This window comes from Orbicella franksi, chromosome 1 (genome assembly GCF_964199315.1).
Source record: "Orbicella franksi chromosome 1, jaOrbFran1.1, whole genome shotgun sequence".
NCBI lineage: Eukaryota > Metazoa > Cnidaria > Anthozoa > Scleractinia > Merulinidae > Orbicella > Orbicella franksi.
Genome location: NC_138145.1, coordinates 29,642,539 through 29,662,193, shown reverse-complemented (window position 1 = coordinate 29,662,193; position 19,655 = coordinate 29,642,539). Strand labels below are relative to the sequence as shown.

General features: G+C 39.7%; 1 protein-coding gene across 1 annotated transcript; it reads left to right on the top strand.

The window, feature by feature from the left end:
- The first annotated feature begins 15,842 nt into the window (after positions 1 to 15,842).
- Positions 15,843 to 19,014, top strand: LOC145502118 (uncharacterized). Its single transcript, XM_081481400.1, has 4 exons — positions 15,843 to 16,164; positions 17,215 to 17,356; positions 17,745 to 17,847; positions 18,814 to 19,014. Exons 1-4 carry the CDS (start codon positions 16,041 to 16,043, stop codon positions 18,874 to 18,876), a joined length of 432 nt encoding a protein of 143 aa, XP_081337526.1. The 5' UTR covers positions 15,843 to 16,040; the 3' UTR covers positions 18,877 to 19,014.
- The last annotated feature ends 641 nt before the right edge of the window (positions 19,015 to 19,655 follow it).

Sequence of the window (19,655 nt, the reverse complement as noted above, 5' to 3'; positions counted from 1 at the left end):
ATTTTTGCCCATATAAGGAAATTCTGCATAGCGCGCTCTTCGCGAACTCCTCGCGTGAATCTCTTGCAAAACAAACCTGTTCAAAATGGCGTCGAAAGGGAAGAAGTTCTCGGGCATGATGATAAAGAAGATTTGCGTCAAGGGAAAAGCATTAATAAGAGGGGAGGTTGTACTTGAAAGAGTTTCTGGTGAGTTGGCAGAAACATTCAAGGTTTAACTGGACTCTTGTGCCAGCGAGTTCGGATCGGTAAAACATTGTAGCAGTCTGTCCGTAGTATAAATAAAGAGATCAAGTGAGAGAGTTTTTGATTTATTTAGTGAACAGGCGAAGTTCTTTCGCGACAAATACGCGGTACTTAGGTTAGGTGGTATGAATATGTAACGGACGTATGAAAAAGTGAGGAAGTTAGGAAGATTGTTCAGGACAGTTGCAAAGATGGTGATATTGTACGGTCGATCGTTTCGTGTTATCTGGAATGTAATAAGCGCTACAGTTTGAAGTATGTCATGGAAGTTCAGAGAAATGGCAAAGCAAAATGTCGAAGGTTAAGTATCATCCATATACGCCAGAGGATAAGGTTTTCTTTGTTAAAGTTTGGGTCTGCTGCGGCTCTTAGTCTTCGGAAACGGCTTCGTAAAGTTCTAGATCTCCATATGTAGTCGAACGTCCAGCCACCTGTTGGATTGCGAAGCAGATCGCAGCGATCGATGTTACGGAGCACAAGAAAAAAAAAGGATGCCTGGTTATAAGTAGTAAAAATAAATGTGTTTGAAGGAGGAGAACTTGTTCGTGTTAAAGTAAGATTTAATTCCCTTTCTCGCCGAGTCATTTTCGAAAGTTTTTTCAGAGCTAGGTGGTAAACCAAGTGAGCTACAACTTGTTTGGTAACAACCCATCATTTCGTCAAGGTCAGTTTAAAACCTTTCGTTTATCACATTTACATCATTTTCTAGCTTTATAGTCGTACGGTTTACTTGATGTACTTGTTCAGAGTTGTTCCTTTATGTTTTTAAGTTGGCAAATTATTTATCCAGGGCAACAGCAGATCCATGCTTTTGGGAAACTGCCAGAGTTTTTTTGTTTCACCTTAGAAATTATGGCTATTCGGTTGTGTCTACTAGGGCGGCAAAGAGACGATCACGATTGTGTTAAGGAAAGATAAAAGCCAATCAAACTGAATGAAAAGCTTTTTTGGTGTGTGTGCATAATTTACGTTGTGTGACTTGTGTAAATTAAATGCAAAACTTAGCAATTCAAGGTGCTGAGAATAATTGCCAATCTGAATAGCAACTTGAACTTTGTGTTGTGACTCCAAAAATAACATAAGTCTTGGAAATGACTGAGATTTTAATTCATTTGTAAGTATTTTTCTAATTTATTCACCTTCTTGTGGGGCTGGAAATTATATCCTGCTTTTGCTCAAACAGTGGGAGTGGAGAACAGAAACATCAAAAAGGGGAACCCAGAGAAGTGGTAACCAGAAAGATTATAGCATTGGTTGCTAAATATAGCTCAACTTACACAAATAACTTCTTTTTGATAAAACAGAGGAAATGTCAGCTTTTGTCTCTTTTAACTTGAATACAGGTCTAGTTGAACCTCCGGGCGTGACCTACTCTCCTCGGCAACCAGTTCTCCAGATTACAAAAAGTTTCAAAGTCAAAGCACTATATTTGGAACCTCTTGTAAGCAACCACCTCTTAAGCGACTGCAACCACTTCACAAATAATAGAGCCTAAATTCGATAATCTGATGTTGTATCATTATTGCATTCCTGTGTAGTACAAGAGACTGAAATTTCTCATTGGAAAGTACCGGATTCTTTCCCAAAATTAACTTTTGACATGAATAAAACATTTAAAACATGGGGTAAGTCTCTGCAGTTACCATATGCTAATGAGGTGAAATTTTGACCCAATATGTCTAAGCTCTCGTAAGCAACCACCTCCTGAAAGCAACCACTTAGGCTTGACATTTTGGGTGGTTGCTTACGGGAGGTTCAACTGTATTTAATTTTGTTCCGTCGTTTTTTTTTACAGGTATTTCATGATAGCATCTATATAGTGCAAAGTTTATGCCAGAATAGCTAAATAGCATTCCTCGGGTTCTGAACAGGGTTTGTACCGGTCCTGGAAAACCTGGAAAGTCCTGGAATTTTATGGTGGCATTTTCCAGGACTGGAAAGTCCTAGAAAAAGGCTACTGGTCCTGGAAAGTTCTGGAAATCTGTTTAACTCAAGTGCAAAATATGAAATGTATGGCAGACAGTAAGGAGAATTAACATTGAGATCTCAGGAGTGAAAGGGATAATGTGAATTTTAGAGTCCTGGAAAAAAAAACAATCTGAGTCCTGGAAAAGTACTGGAAATTTTTTTCTGGAAAGGGTGCGAACCCTGTCTGAAGCTTTAAAATCTTCCCAGACCCCCCTCCCCCCCTGCTATGCTAGGTACCCTGCAGCAGGAATTAAACTCCTTGTAAGAATTTGGTTGCTAAATATAGCTGAACCTCCTTGAGTAACTTAAAAAGAGGCAATGTCAGCTTTTTTCAGGCTTTGTTTATTTCTATTTGAATGTGGGTGTTGTGATGACATCATCTATAAGTGCCTGCTAGAATGCCTGAAATAAAATTCCTGAAGTCCTGAACATTCAATTTTTCATGTGGGAGTATGCCCTCAGACCCCCCTTCTTTGAACCCTGTAAATACACTCAAACCTTCACTAATGAGCATACAACTCCTTTTCATCAAACAGTCAAGGCAATTCAGCTATGATTTAGGGGCTCTGATCCTTGTCTATTTTTATGTCTTAACTGGTGCAGTGTCAAAACTGCTTATACTGGCGTAAAATCATCAATGTTTTTCAGACTGCAATGATTTTACCCTTTAATTTTCATGGGGGGTCATGACAGACATTTAGGGGTACACAGGGGGCAGGAAAAAAAATTTCTGATGAAGAGGTACTTTTTATCAAATCCCACCAGCTGTCCCCCTCCCCACCCCATAAAAAATGAACAGTCCCTAATGAGTGATGTTTCTTTCGAAATAACAAAAATAAATTGCAGTAACTGGAATAAATAAATGAATGAATAAATAAATAATGGCAAATTGATAATAATATTGTAGAAGTAGGGTATGGTTTGTTTCAACAATCACTAAGTTAAGGGCAACCAATGTAAGTGGCAAAAAATAACATTACAAATCCAAGATTAATGTGCTGCATGTATCTATTTTGTAGACAAGTGTGATAAAGATGATTTTGGTCTTGCTCAACTTGCTTGAATGTGTTTAAAGTAAAAGGCCTACTGATGAGTTTGCCTCAGTCATTGTCATTGACAATGTCAATGTTAAAACTGATGAGAGTTAGAGATTTCTCTTCACCTAGTGTTTAGTTGTTGTATGTAACTTGTATTTGCTCGGTGTGTCCATTCCTGGGTTCTCAGTACATGTGAGGGGCCCTCATGTGAGGCCATGTAAAGGGAAATTGGGCTCAATGGAAAGGCCTGGTTGAAGTACATGAAAAGAACATTTCGGACAAATAATAGACCTCATACTATTTACAGTGGTTGTAACTTAAATTGCAGATGGGAGATGAAAAACACACTGACTTGCACCTACTTGAAAATAATAATTTAATTACAAAGTATGTTTTTTAAACTCAACACCAGGTGGGTTGACAGCCATGTGTAAATTCACATAAAACACTTATTTATTGATTTAAGCTCATGTAGAGTCTCCCACTACCGCCAACATTCAAAGGAAAACAAGTGTACAGAAGTGGGAGATCAAAAATGACTGAACAATAACATCCAAGAGTAGTAAATTTTTGATTGAGACAACAATTCAAGACAGGCAGTAACATGGTAATGAATATGTAAATGCAGGGTAAATGAGATGATGTCTCAGTTTAGTAGACCAGTTAGTATCCAAAGCAGGATCCAAAACCCTTGAACATCGGCCAAACAAACGGATGGCATACGTAGTACAACAAGAAATTAACAAGAAAACATTCATTAAGATATAAAGGGAACAAGCCGAGCCACAAAATTATTCACTTTTCGTGATGAAACAAGGGTAAAAATCACACAATCATGACGCGAACATATGACAAATCACGGGAAAAGCCACGTTTTCAAGTCCGATTTTCTTAAAGTTCGACTATCACGCAAAAATAATCCACAATACCGATCATTGTTATCCAGCAAACGAAAGCGCGTGTGCCAAACAAACGTTTTCAGCATAGCATGAATTCCATTGACTAGTTTTGATGCAAAAAATGCTTACCTGCAATTGAGACTTGGCAAATAACTGGCCTAGGTATTACACTGGCAGCTCCCAGAAAAGGTTCGTTTGATTCTCATGATGAGTGCAGAAATCGGTCCAGAAACAACAACCTTCTCTCAACTCGCAACGAAATGTGTCCGCCATTGCTGTCCGCGTGTAGTCCGCGCGTATATGACATATCCACGCGAGAGCCGTTGCTCCATATTAGGAAGTTAAATTTGATTGGTTCGGAATAATCGGCAGCATTGAACCAGAGTTAAACGCTTCTGGGTGATATGGTTCTGGTACAAGGCATAGCCGAGTGATCTCCACTCCGTTTCTGATAATATTATGACGAAGTTTATGACCAATAACAAGCAAGCCAAATTAAAACCTGACTTTAATTTTTTAAGGTAACAAGAAGCCAAAACGATCAAATGCAGACTTTTGGTTAGTAAAGCGCGAGAGAACCTGAATTTCTGTTAGCAAACACGATTCAAGACTTCAAGGCATCATTCCCTTCAAACTACTCCAGAAACAAAGTGTGAAACGAGAAATTTCTTTAACTAACCTCTATCAATTCGAAAATTGTTGAAAACCAAGTCGACTATTATCGTTTCTTGTTATTAAACAGCCACAGGCATGAGGATTAATAGCTATTACATGCCTTGATTTCGTCCAAAAGGAGCTGTGACCCCCGTGTTCTTACATTAGGGAGTTTGAGCTAACCACGACGGCGACGGCGACGAGAGTGTCACCAAACAAAAGGGTTATGAGCCGAACAATAGCTGTGCACGTGCGTTTTGAATCTTTGTACATTTCTTTGCCGTCCTCTGCAAAACAACAACGTGAAATGACTAAATTCTGCGAAAATTGGACAACGCGAACGGCAACGGCTAATTTTTCGTATCTTCTTTTGGAATTGAACCCTCTCGGTGCACGTTTAGCCCGGGCAAGATTTTGGACCGTTAGGCGTACTGAACAGATCTACACAATCGCGACATTCGAAGGTAAAATATAAATTAATTTTTTACTAGGCGTAGTCTCCGCCGAAACAAATATGCAGCATTTGAATGAGTGGTCATCCCTCCAATTGCATGAAACTGAAGATTTACGGATTTATTGTAAGTACCATTTCACAATCCCGCCAACGCTGTAACTGATTGAATCTGGCTTAGAATCACTGAGGCAACCCTTGGCCATAGCCACCAGTGTCATCATGCTGTCGTTTTACTGATGTGAGAATATAAAGTATGTTTTTTTTTTATTATTTCTGAGTTAAAATTCGTGAAAGAGAAATTTAAGTGTTAATTAACAAAGATAAAATCTGTATAAGAGCCAAGTGGCCAGTCGGGCCGAAGCTTATCCCGGTTTCTGTAGCATGAAGCGACTAGGAGTATTTCTACTCCCCCTGGATGGGATGCTAGTCCATCGCAGGGTTACCCCCAGCATTAAATTGCTAGTACTCATTTATACACCTGGGTGGAGAGAGGCACTGTAAGAGTAAAGTGTCTTACCCAAGAACACAACACAATGTCCCCGGCCAGGGTTCGAAACCACACCACTCGAGCCGGAGTCGAGCGCACTACACGCCGCGCAAGTGTTAACAAAGGATTCCTTATATGTAACTTCTAATTGGCTCACTTTTGCATTGGAGTCAAAACTTCATTTGCTTTGCAGACGAGTAATAGCACCGTCACAACAAATATTTATCTATGGATCTGGGCAATTTTTCTATCAGTATACGAAAAGGTTACATTCATTTGAACGTGTCAGCACCATTTATTCTGAAAAAGCTGGAAAATTGGTGCTAACGCGCGTACGCACTCTTAAACGTTTTATAGTAGGATATAGACGAAAAAAAGTTTTCTATGTTAACAGAGAATGCTTGACAAGTGTCAGGGGTGAAAAAACGAGCCTATTTGTCAGAGTTCATATGGTCCCATCAGTTATGGCCAAAAGGAACAACAAAGACGCGTTTTAAAACAATTTCATAGCAGAAATGCCAGAACGTCTACTTGCCAGCCAATCATTCTCTTTGTCTGTTTCTTTTTCGCAGCAGAAATGCCTCAGCTTCTACACCTCCCAGCAAATTTTCATACAACAAATTACAAGCCAGCGCACACATCAGCCGAATTAATACCCTTTAAACACAATTGGGAAAGCGTGGTGGCGTGGGGTTGGATGGGGTGGGGGGAAGAGAGGGGTGGGGACGAGAAGCACCTTGTTTCTTTGGGATGTTTACGAGTTATTGATTTATGTTTCAGGCAAAATACCACATTAAAGCAAATCTAAGAGAAAGAGGAAACAACAGAAGTGTTTTATGACTGGAAGCACAAATGGTCAGACGAACTTGTGAAGAGAGAAATATAATAAAATGAGGCATGCGAAGCTTCTGCCTTCATCGTTGTTTGGTTGGTTGATTTTTATCAGTTACAACCCTAGCAAGCCTTTATGTACACTGTTTCTCAACCAGTGTCTCAGCTAGAGTTCGCTCCATGAAGGAAACCAAGAGCTTTGTAAGTGACCAACAAGAAATCGACTCGCTACAGGGAATGGATATTTCAAAGAACCGATTCGTTGAGTGCTCCTGGAGTGTGTCCGCAACGTCGTTGAAACACAGCTGAAAACATTCATAAAATTTGAAGAATTCGTAACAGCTGTGGCAGCACGGGTCGTAGGCGCGTGTTTCCACAACTGTTTCAATTTTCTAGGAGACTAGTTAGTGACCGTGAGTGCTTATTATTATGTCACGGCGAGTTACGAAGTTACTTAAGCATGGGAGAGATAATATTGCCTGATAACTCAATAAGAGGAATTGTATCGAAACTCTCGAATACCTCTTTTGCCTTGTTTTGAATTAAAAACTTAAAAATTGTAGTAAACTTTAAAAAATATTATTTGGTAGTTATTCTGGGAGCTGTCTGTTTGTCTACGTTGCTCAAACCGCTCGATCGGTCAGTGGAAACGATATTATTTTTTCGCTTTCATATTTGCGTTTTATTAAATATAGATACAAGGTGTGATTGCAAAAAGAACATGGTGCTTTGTTCATCGGGACAAATATTAGTTTAACAAGTTTCCTCAGGTTGAAATAGCAATATCTACCGGCGCATTCATTTGTTCATGTTGAATTTCTTGAGTTCCGTTATGTTGACATGCATGGTACAGAGATGTTTAAATAGCGTATGGCGCAGCGCAGTATTTCACCGTGCTTCTTTGGAAACAAAGTGACCATGGCCTTCAAACTGATCTCCATCTTTGCAATTATCGCGGTTTTTGCTGTTGACGCCCTGAAGCTAAGACCGCGTGGAACGTTATACTGAAGGAAGTGCAAATTCATAAAATTCATCCAAAAGTGATAATTTTGTAATAGGATCGACGAAGCACTGCTTGAAATTTTTATTTCTTTAAGGCACTACATATAAAAAAAAAAGAAATGTAAATTAGTTTTCGTATTATCGCACTGAGGTTTCATTGTTAAATAACTTTAAAAGCTTAACTCAGTCCAACCTAATTTGGTCCGGTCCAAAACATCCAACGATGTCCCCTAAGATTCATTCTAGGTCAGAAGTGTATTGTTATAACTCTAAAACATACCTCGATTTTGTCGCAGTAGAAAGTAAAGACTGCCGACTATGACAAAGATGGAAATAATTTGTCACCATGTTAATGATGTAAATTGACTAAGTTACCAGGACTGAGTCCCGGGGGGAGGGAGGGGCCTCCAATATTAAAAGGAACGGGCTGCTTAGGGGTATCCAGATCCTCTTTCTTGGGCGTGGCTTGAAGTTTTTTTCGCCCCTAAGAGTCAGCAATTCTAAAACAACACATTATCTCCTGTGATAGTTTTTTGGGCTCAAAACCCTAAAGCGTACTATGAAAGCTTTCGCTGTGGACCTTTTGAGGCTGAGCCCTAAGAGGTACCAACACCACTTTTTTAACCCCTAAAGGGTAAAACGTGTGTCCCCGTCCTTTTTTATGTGGTAGTCACCCTCCCGGGAAGGGGGGGAGACTGTCTCTTTATCAGTGGTTGTAGAAAATAAGGCATTTTTGGTTAAAACTCTGAAGTAAGTCTGGCTAGGGGGATCTAAAATAAGCTGGACCAAACAGGTTGCTTTTAGAAAAGGTAAAGCCTCGGGCCATTATGCAATCAAGCATAAGTTTCAGTTCAATCCGACCAGGTATGAAATCACTTACAATGGACGGAAAACAAGGGGCAGGTAAGCACGTGTTGATAGTGAATTCCGATCTGAGCCTGCTATTCAGTTATTTAAATCCCTAGTGAACGAACGAACAAAGGAACGAATGAAGGAACGAATAAATAAATAAAGGAAGAGAGGAAGGAAGGAAGAGAGGAAGGAAGGAAGGAACAAAAAAAGTAAAAAGATTGCTAAGTTAAAAGTACTCATTTTCCAAGTATTAAAACTGTGTAGAATTTACAAATTGAACAGAGTAAAATCTAAAACTAAAATACTTTTCGAATCGAAAAAATTAATGATCCGACAATTTTATAACAGTCTCTGATCATGAGGCCCTGTTTACAAGCACGTCGAGTAACCCTAGTGCTAGGGTTACCCTAGCAGGAGGGTTACCCTAGCAGGAGGGTTACCCCAGCAGGAGGGTTACCCTAGCAGGGGGGTTACCCTAGCAGGAGAGTTACCTTAGCAGGAGGGTTACCCTAGCAGGAGGGTTACCCTAGCAGGAGGGTTACCTTAGCAGGAGGGTTACCCTAGCAGGAGGGTTACCCTAGCAGGAGGGTTACCCCAGCAGGAGGGTTACCCTAGCAGGGGGGTTACCCTAGCAGGAGGGTTACCCTAGCAGGAGGGTTACCTTAGCAGGAGGGTTACCCCAGCAGGAGGGTTACCCTAGCAGGAGAGTTACCTTAGCAGGAGGGTTACCCTAGCAGGAGGGTTACCTTAGCAGGAGGGTTACCCTAGCAGGAGGGTTACCCTAGCAGGAGGGTTACCTTAGCAGGAGGGTTACCCCAGCAGGAGGGTTACCCCAGCAGGAGGGTTACCCTAGCAGGGGGGTTACCCTAGCAGGAGGGTTACCCTAGCAGGAGGGTTACCTTAGCAGGAGGGTTACCCCAGCAGGAGGGTTACCCTAGCAGGAGGGTTACCCTAGCGCTCCCACATTTCTTCTTTTTTTCATCGACCCTAGCGCCAGGGTAACCCTAGTTGCCTTGCAAACGCTCTGCTGGGGATAACTCCGCTACCCGGGACAACGTTTCACTTGTTTCCAGACGCTTTGAAGGTTGACAACAGACGGCCATCATCATCTTCCATTCGCTTTCCTCCATCCTGCCCTCAAATAAGTTTCTCCACCACTGATCCATACGGCCTGGTTTTCTTTGAAATCGTCTTCGTCGAATGATTCTCCTTTTTACATGTCGCATTCCAGCGAGTGCTTTATTGTATTCCAGAGCCACGTTTAACATGGCAACTTGCCGTCGCTTTCTAGAAATGAGAAGGTAACACAGCAAAACTCCATGGCACTGGCTATAACTGGCAGCAACGACAGCAGAATTGAAGTGGCTGCCAGAACTCTTCCCTCGTCGGCCATTTTGTTTGCAATGCGTGCGGTTACCAAGCATATTAAGTTATCCCGGGTGGCAGGGTAATCCTACCTGTGAAATTTTGCTTGTAAACCCGGGCTATCTTTGACCCGCCTGCTAGGGTAACCCTAGCACTGGGGTACCCTACCCGGCTGCTTGTAAACAGGACCTAAAACGGACGAAGTCAATATTAGCTGTGGCACCAGTGCATTGAATGTATTTGCGATGTACATGCTTTTTAATGGCTTATTTTTTAATTTTCCTTTTAATAAGCGTTAAAGGCCGTAATGGACTTAGGAAATGGTTGAATGGAATCAATTGCAATCCAAAAGGGTGGCGCACGTTCACAGTTAAACGCTTCAAAAATGTAAGTATGGTGACAAAGTAAATCTCTGTCTGTTTTAGAGTTTTCTTCAAATCCTCCAATATTTTTTGTATGAGGTTATTATGAGGTTGAGATTTCTATCGCGTGATAGTTGACGAGGGCGCAGCTCGAGTCAACCATTACGCATAGAAATTGAGAGCGAATAATCTAATTGTTTTAGTATTAATCTACTAATCGTTCAAAACTTTATCTAAATCCTCTACACAGACACTTCGAAAACGCCCGTCATTTTGTTAACAAGGGTACACTGCTACGTTACTCACTATTTATCACAGAATAGATAGTGAGTAGCGTAGCCAATCAGAGAACGGCATTCGCGATTCGTGACTCGCTAGTAGATTTCTACGAAAATCGTTTAGTAAATAATAGTTTACTGAGGTATTAAGACAAAGAAGGACGCACATCGTTCTGAAAGGTAGCGCCTGTCAGTTACCGTGGATAAAAAAAAATCAATTGATTGGTTGAAATAGACAAAGAACAAAGCAGGGGAATCTACGCTTTTCAAATTGAGGGTAGCGTGTAGGTGGCGAGTGGCCTTATCAGCTTAACAAATTCGGGGTGGCTGTTGCAAAAATTTATATTCCGTGCCACGCTACCTCTGAAATAAACTGACATTGGAACTTTCATAGCGTTTCTATTCTGAGTAAGCCAGACAGAATCAGTGTTTTGGTAGTTCTTGACGACGTAGAATGAGAAGCCAAAAGGTTCTTCGGTTGTCTGAGATATTTACCGCTTATTGCGTTGTGTTTTATTTCAGGTAAGATTCACGTTGAAGCTGTTTGAAAAGGGAGGCATGCTTGCATGCTTTAGAAACGCTTGACGATAAAAAGTATGTGACGAAAAAAGGATGAGAATTATTCTTGAAACGACAGGAATACAATAAAATCATGAATGAAAAAGAATTGTTTGTATCGTTTTTATCAGTAATTAACAAATCTCTTTCTTCCTACTGCCATTATTTCTTTGGTTGGCCCTTTAACAGGGAGCTTTAGCAACGACGACGGCGACGCCGAAGACGACGTCTAGACAAAAATGAATTTATATTTTGCCAGCGAAATTCGAAATTGCCTGGATCTGTTCAGTACGCCAATGGCTCTAAAAACACGCTCATGCTAAATACACAATGACAGTGTTCAATTCCAAATAGAAATATGAAAAATTAGTCGTCGTCGTTTGCGTTCCTCAAACTACGTAGAACTTGGTAATTTCACTCTTACCCTATTTAAGACAAAGTCTGCGATTTTCCCTACTCTATTTATGACATACATACATACATGCATACATACATAAACTTTACTTTGTTTCGGATTCAAAAGTAGCAAAAACCTCGATACCTAACCCTAAATCAGAGACCGCTGTTAAAGGCATTGGCTTTCGCTGATGTCAGCATCTATAATGATGAAAAAGTAGCTTCTTCTAAAAAGCATACCCAATTTAAGACTAGAGTGCAAAACCACACCCTATTTAAGAGGGAATGTCCACTAGGACCGAGCCATATCGAACATATGTGGCCCATGATGAAAAATCAAAATTTTTCGTATTCCTCCAAGAGATATGGTAAGCCTAGAAACGTGGTGGGTTTTTTTCTTGAAATAGTTTTTAAACCCGCCAAAAAATTCAAAATTCGTTAGGGTCCCACGTCTGGTCAAAAACACGCAAAATTTAGGGACTAATACCTTATCATAAACTTCGCTCTGTTCAATCTGCATCACAATAACACTCCAGTTTGAGCCTGGAAACTTATTACTGAGGGGTTTACAAGTCTTTTGCGGCCAATTACACTTCTGTGGGTTAATTCTCAAGGCCACGACGAGCCGCTTAAAATCACAATAATTCGCTTCCCCAAAATTCTTAATTATGCACACTTTTTCAATCGGCAAATTCGCTACCCGGTAAAACACCAAAACGCCTAAGATTCTGACATTTCGAAAGAAGAAATGTTAGTGTAAAACCTGGTATAAAAATTAGTTTCGGGCTTTTCATCAGCGCTGAGTACTAACGCTCTCAAAGTCGTGGTAATCACAACACTAACCTGCTAGAAACGAAAACAATAGGCAAGTGCCTGTGACCAGATAATCAAAAGGGACGTGAAAATGTCTTCTTGTATTTGATTTCCTCAGTATTTGGACTTTAACTATGGCAGAAAAGTCACGTTTAGCTCACCTTCTGTAAGATATTACGTTCAAATATTAAGTAGTGGCGTATTCAGAATCCTAGACGGTAACGGATAACTACTGCGACGCGTGGAGTTCGGCAAAGCACATCATCTTCTCAATGACATTCAACCAATGACTCCGGGATAATCCACCACATTCCTATCCCTTGTTCTCAAACAGCAATCCATAAAAGTAGTCAAGCCTTCCAGCGTCAGTCCCTTGCTCGCTGAAGCGAAAAGCTTATGTTCTGTTCTCCTCGCTCATTCTGCAGGCTGAAATGTAAAGTATGGCTTCCGATATGGACTTTCTGTCACGTAATGGTCAATTGATAGGAATTTGTCACGCGATGCCAAAAACTGAATCGAAAGATTTAATAAGAGCATGGTGAGTAGCTGTAGGATATGGATTATATCACATCAGTCTTTTTTCCGTTTGAAATCATTGCATGGACTCAGAACTCCGGCGCTGAAACATGAGACCACAAAATAAAGGAAAAAGGAAGGACTCGAAATGTAAAGAAACAATTTGTAGCAAAAAGCGTGATATGCATTGAAATACTCACGATTGCGGTGGAAAGTGAACTTGTTTAAAACGAATAAGCGCCCTTTTTGGTCCCTTGTTAAAATCATTGAAGGGGAAACTTCTGCGGACATTGTGTCGCAGATGAGATGCAATTAAACGTTATTGGGGCTGTATCGGGGCTAGTCCATTGTTTGACTTATTTGCATCGCCTATGATTGAATTGTGCGATATCTTTTCGTTAGACAACCATTCAATCGGTGCAGTTTTTGTGCGATTTCTGGGGCTGAGATATTTTGCGGGTCACGTTTGGCTTTCCGCTTGAAGGGAAAAACACACCCACGATTGATGCGGCTTGAACAGAGCGAAGTTTGTGATAAGGTATTAGTCGTTACATTTTGCGTGTTTTTGACCAGATGTGGGACCCTAACGAATTTTTGATTTTTTGGCGGGTTTAAAAAAAATTTTCACGAAAAAAATCCCTCTGGAAGGAATATGAAATATTTTGATTTTTCGTCATGCGCCACGACTGGCGCTGCGTTAGTGGACCGTTCCCTCTTAATACCAAAATGGCCAAAATCGATACCCTATTTCTGACCAAAACGGCTAAAAATCCATATATCCTTTGGGGCTGCACATACCTATATAGCCCATAAGGGATTATCATGGAGGGAGGGGCGGGGGAGGTTAGAAAGTAAGAAAAAGCCAAAACAATCAAATGCAGACTTTTGGCTATTAAAGCGAGAGAGAACCTGAATTTCTGTTAGCAAACACGATCCAAGACTTCAAGGCATCACCCCCTTCAAACTACTTCAGAAAAAAAAATGTGAAAAGAGGAATTTCTTTAACCAACCTTATTGAAAACCCGCTTGACTGTCATCATTTCTTGTCATTAAAAATCCACAGGCATGAGGATTAAGGTGGCTGAACACAGTTTTTGATACCTGTGTTCATTCACCTTTTTCTCTAAAACCCTTGAACCCTCGGTCGCCAAAAATGGCAGCAAGCAAGTTAACAACACAAACTTTGGTTTTTTGATGGTTAGGCTGACATATGTGCCGTTGCCATGGCAACATGACTAAATATAAACAGGCCTTATAAAATCGGTTTTGTTGATTTATAGAATAGTCATCAGATTTTCTTTATAATTTGCATGCAACAATCTTTAACGATTCTCACAAGTCAACACCATTTTGCTAATAATTTAACAGAGATCTTTAATTATCCCTTGTTGAAGGTTTACCGGAATATCTAGAATTTTCTTTGTTAAAGTTCAATTATTTTGAATACTCCAGTTACTTATTTCCATAAGTATTTTCGTGCCAAATTTCGTGAAATTCTAATGAGTGGTTTTCGAGTAATAGGCGTATTTCCGAGAGTGCAATTTTCATTCAATCGCAATTTTTTGACTCAGTACGCATGCGCTGCATTTAACTGGGTTCTTTCGGTAACAAAGAAAAAGCTGAGAATTGCTGGGTTCTTTGCATCCTTACCTTTTCTAACATATCTTTCTAATAAAAGACTAAAGCCATCAATGCACTGGGTTCAATTATAGAGAAAAATAACGCAGATGGTGCAGGTGTTTAGTAAGTAAAATGATCGCTGTATTGACGGCATGTTTGTTTTTTTTGCAATCCTTGTGCGCGCGCTGAATTGCATCAGCAAAAGCGCGCGCGAAAACTGTGTTCGGCCACCTTACCTACGGTAACATACCCTGATTTTCGTCTAAAAGGTGCAGTGACCCCCGTGTTCTTACATTCAAACGATACAGCCGTCACCAAATACAAATTACACGAAGAGTTAGAAAAATCCCTGACACATGAATGCAGCATTTGAAAGAGTGGTCATCCTTCCCATTGACTTTAAACTGAAAATTTCATGATTTATTGAAAGCATCATTACACAATCCCGCCAATGCTGTAATTGATTGAATCTGGCTTAGTTTCACCACCACCACCACCACCACCACCACCACCACCACCACTACTTTTATCATTTACAACCCTAGCAAGCCATTATGTACACTGTATCTCAACCAGTGTCTCAGCTAGAGTTCGCTCCATGGAGGAAACCAAGAGCTTTAGAGCTACTTATATATTTTACACTGCACGGTACACCAAACGGATGGTTTTTTGTGCGAAATTAAAATATTTAATCACCCGTAATTTTCAGCTCGAAATGTACACTAAACACATTATGTGTCTTTTGGAGTGGGGTGGGGGAGGGAAATTAATCAAATGAAAGTTAACTAGCCAGTGAGTACAACCTAAGTTAAAAAACTAGTTCAAATCTTAGGTTTAGGTTAGTCTATGTAAGTGAACAGCAAGAAATCGACTGGCTATGATACGGAATAGATATTTCTCAAATTATTAATAATTCATCAACTTTACACACAGGCAATCATGAACATGACGGTGTTTGGATATATGATCTTAATTTGCATAAATTTTTACTATTTTATTTCTCGGTTTTCTCCTTAGTTTTAGTTTCGATTGAGAAGATATATCAAACACTCAAGAAAGTGTTTGACCACATTTCCAAACACAGTCTTTCGTGATTGATACTTTACTTCAAAGATCAGATTCGTTGAGTGCCCCTGGAGTGTGTCTACAAAGGTTGTTGAAACACAGCTGAAAACATTCATAAAATTTGAAGAATTCGCAGCGGCTGTGCTAACACGAGTCGTAAGCGCGTGTTTCCACAACTATTTCAATTTTCTGTGAGAGTAGATTCTGACAATGCTTATTATTACGTTGAGTTACGAGGCTACTAAGGCATAGAAGACAATATTGCCTGATAACTCAATAAGAAGAATTGTATCGAAACTCTCGAATACTTCTTTTACATTGTTTTGAATGTTAAACGTTAGAAAATATTCTTTAATAGTTATTCTGGGAGCTGTCTGTTTGTCTACCTTGCTCAAACCACTCGATCTGTCAATGGAAACAATATTATTTTTTCGCTTTCATATTTGCGTTTTATTAGATATAGGTGCAAGGTGTGATTTCAAACAGAACATGGTGCTTTGTTCCTTGGGACAAATATTAGTTTAACAAGTTTCCTCCGGTGGAAATAGCAATATCTGCCGGGGCATTTGTTTGTTCATGATTGAATTTCTTGAGTTCCGTTATGTTGACATGCATAGTACAGAATGCTTAAATAGCGTATGGTGCAGCGCAGTATTTCACCGTGCTTCTTTGGAAACAAAGTGACCATGGCTTTTAAACTGATCTTCGTCTTCGCAGTTATCGCGGTTTTTGCTGTTGATGCCCTGAAACTGAGCAAGTGTGGTATATAAGCCTTTTTCCTACTTTTGTTAAACGTTTATATCTAAGCTTCCGCAAATTCATAAAATTCATACCAAAGTGATAATTTTGTAATAGGATCGACGAAGTACTGCTTAGTTTTTTTATTTTTTAAGTACTAAATGTAAAAAAAAGAAACCTAAATTAGTTTTGGTATTATTGCACTGAGGTTTCATTGTTAAATATGTTTAAAAGCTCTGTTCAGTCCAACTTAATTTGGTCCAAAACATCCAACGATGTTTCATACGACTCATTCTGATGGTCAGAAACGTATCGTTATAACTCTAAAACATACCTTGATTTTGTAGAACAACACTCGACATATAATAGGAACCTAGTAGAAAGTGAAGACTGCCGACTATGACAAAGATGGAAATAATTTGTCACCATGTTAATGATGTAAACTGACAAAGTAACCAGGACTGAGTCCCTGAGGGAGGGGACTGCCATATAAAGAGGATAGGGGTGCTCGTCGGAATTTTGAAAAGAACCCTTTAGAGGTTCCAAGATCCTCTTTCTTGGGCGTGGCTTGAATTTTTTTTCACCCCTAAGAGTCACCAATTCTAAGACAACACATTATCTCCTGTCATACTTGTTTCGGCTCAATATCCTAAAAGGTAGCGCGAAAGCACCCGCTGTGGTTCTTTAAAGGCTGAACTCCCTAAGAGGTATTAACACCGCTTTTTAACCCCTAAAAGGTACGACGAGCACCCCCCCGTCCTTTTATATGGGAGTCACCCTCTCGGGGGGGTCTCTTTATCCGTGGTACTAGAAAATTAGGCTTTGTTGGTTAAAGCTCTGAGGTAAGATAAAAAAAGTGTAGCTACAACACGTGCATCTTCACCTATTTTCTAGCTAAAACCAACCAATGTGGGTTATTTATCAAGCGTGATGTCATGTAAAATTGGTAGAGTATTCACCAACTGTGTAGATTGGCTCGAGGTCCGTTCAGTAAAGACCTAGGACTGATAACAATAGTTATTCAAAGGCCTAGTCCCATGTTCATTAAAAAGTCAGTTTGTCTTCTCTTTATAGGCGGATCTAAAGCAAGCTGGATCAAACGTGTTGCTTTTGAAAAAGGGAAAGCCACGGTCCAATATGAAATCAAACAGATGAATCAGTTCAATCCGAACAAATATGTACTTACTTACGGCAAGAATGGGAGAGTAACGAGCGAGTAAGCACGTGTTGATGGTGAATTCCGATCTGAGCCTGCTATTCAGTTATTTAGATCTCTTGTGAACGAAGAAACGAACGGACAAACGGAACGAAGGAATGAATAATGAAGGAAGAAACGAACGAACGAACGAACGAAAAAAAGTAAAAAGATTGCTAAGATAAAAATACTCATTTTCAAAGTATTAAAATTGTCTAGAATTTACAAATTGAATTAACTAAAATCTAAAACTAAAATACTTTTTGAATCGAAAAAATTAATGATCCCGCAATTTTATAACAGTCTCTAAAATGGAGGAAGTCAATATTAGCTGTGGCACCAGTGCATTGAATGTATTTGTGATGTACATGCTTCTTAATGGCTTATTTTTTTTCTGCCTTTTAATAAGGGTTAAAGGATGTAAAGGACTCAGTAAATGGTTGAGTGGAATTAATTGCAATCAAAAAGGGCAGCGCAAGCTCACATTTAAAGGAAATAATCGCCTCCAAAATGTAAGTGTGGTAACAAAATCGATCTCTGTCTGTTTTTAGAGTTTTCTTCAAATCCTCCAGTATTTTTTGTATTAAGCAATTAGATTATGAGCTTCTGATTTCTATCGCGTGATAGTTTACGAGAGTGCAGCTCGAGTCAACTATTACGCATAGAAATTGAGAGCGAATAATCTAATTGTTTTGGTAGAAATCTACTAGTCGTTCAAAACTTTATCTAAATCCTCTTCACAGACACTTCGAAAACGCCAGGAAGCGGCGTCATTTTGTTAACAAGGGCACACTGCTACGTTACTCACTATCTAATCTATTACAGAATAGATAGTGGGTAGCTAGCCAGTCAGAGAACGACATTTGTGATAGAACGCTAGTAGATTTCTACTAAAATCGTTTCGTAAATAATAGTTTACCGACGTATTAAAACAAAGAAGAGGACGCACACCCTTCTGAAAGGTAGCACCTGTCAGTTACCGTGGTTAAAAAAAAAGAATCATTATTTGCTTGGTTGAAATAGACAAAGAACAAAGCAGGGGGTACTACGTCGCTTTTTTAAATTGAGGGTAGGGTGAAGATGGCGAAGGGCTCAACAGATTAACAGATTCGGGAGGAGGTCAAAGGAAACAAGGAGCCAACAATGAAAGAATAACTTTTAGACTAGCCGAGGGTGCTTGATTTAATTGCATTTGCAGGTGTTTAATATATCTTTGTTGTAGTTAGAGATGGCGTAGCGTGACGGGGAGGGGGGAGGGGGGAGGGGGGGGTGGCTCCTGCAAAAATCTATATTCCGTGCCACTCTACCTCTGAAATAAACTGACAATTGGAACATTCATAGCGTTTCTATTCTGAGTAAGCCAGACGGAATCGGGTTTTTTTCACGATGGTAATTTCTTGACGACGTAGAATGAGAAGCCAAAAGGTTCTTCGGTTGTTTGAGATATTTACCGCTTATTGTATTATGTTTTATTTCAGGTAAGATTCACGTTGAAGCTGTTTGGAAAGGGAGGCATGCTTGTATGCATTAAAAACGCTTGACAATAAAAAGTATGTGACGAGAAAAGGATGAGAAGTATTCTTGAAACGAGAGGAAGACAATAAAATCGTGAATGAAAAAGAATTGTTTGTGTCGTTTTTATCAGTCGTTAACAAATCTCTTTCTTCCTACTGCCATTATTTCTTTGGTTGGCCCCTTAATAGGGAGCTTTAGCAACGACGAAGCCTGGTCAAAATGGATTTATATTTTACCAGCAAAATTAGCAATTGTCAAGATCTGTTCAGTACGCCAATGGCTCTAAAAACGTGCTCAGGCTAAATACGCAATGACAGCGTTCAATTCCAAATAGAAATACGAAAAATTAGTCGTCGTCGTTCGCGTTCCTCAAACTACGTAGAACTTGGTCATTTCACCCTTACCTTATTTAATACCAAACTCTGTGATTTTTCCTACTCTATTTATGACATACATACATATACGCACACATACACGCATACATACTAGTACATATATAAACTTTATTTTGCTTCAGGCTCAAAAGTAGCAAAACATTCGATACCTTTTTAAGACCTAAATCCTAAATCAGAGACCCCTGTTAAAGGCATTGTTAAGGGCTCTCGTTGATGTCAGTATCGATGACGATGATGAAAAAGTAGCTTATTTAAAAAAAAAACATACCCAATTCAAGACTAGGGTGCAAAACCACACACTATTTAATACCAAAATGGCCAAAATTGATGCCTTTTTCTGACCAAAACGACTAAATTTTCCATACCCTTTGGGGCCGCACATACCTTTATCGCCCATATAAGGGATTACC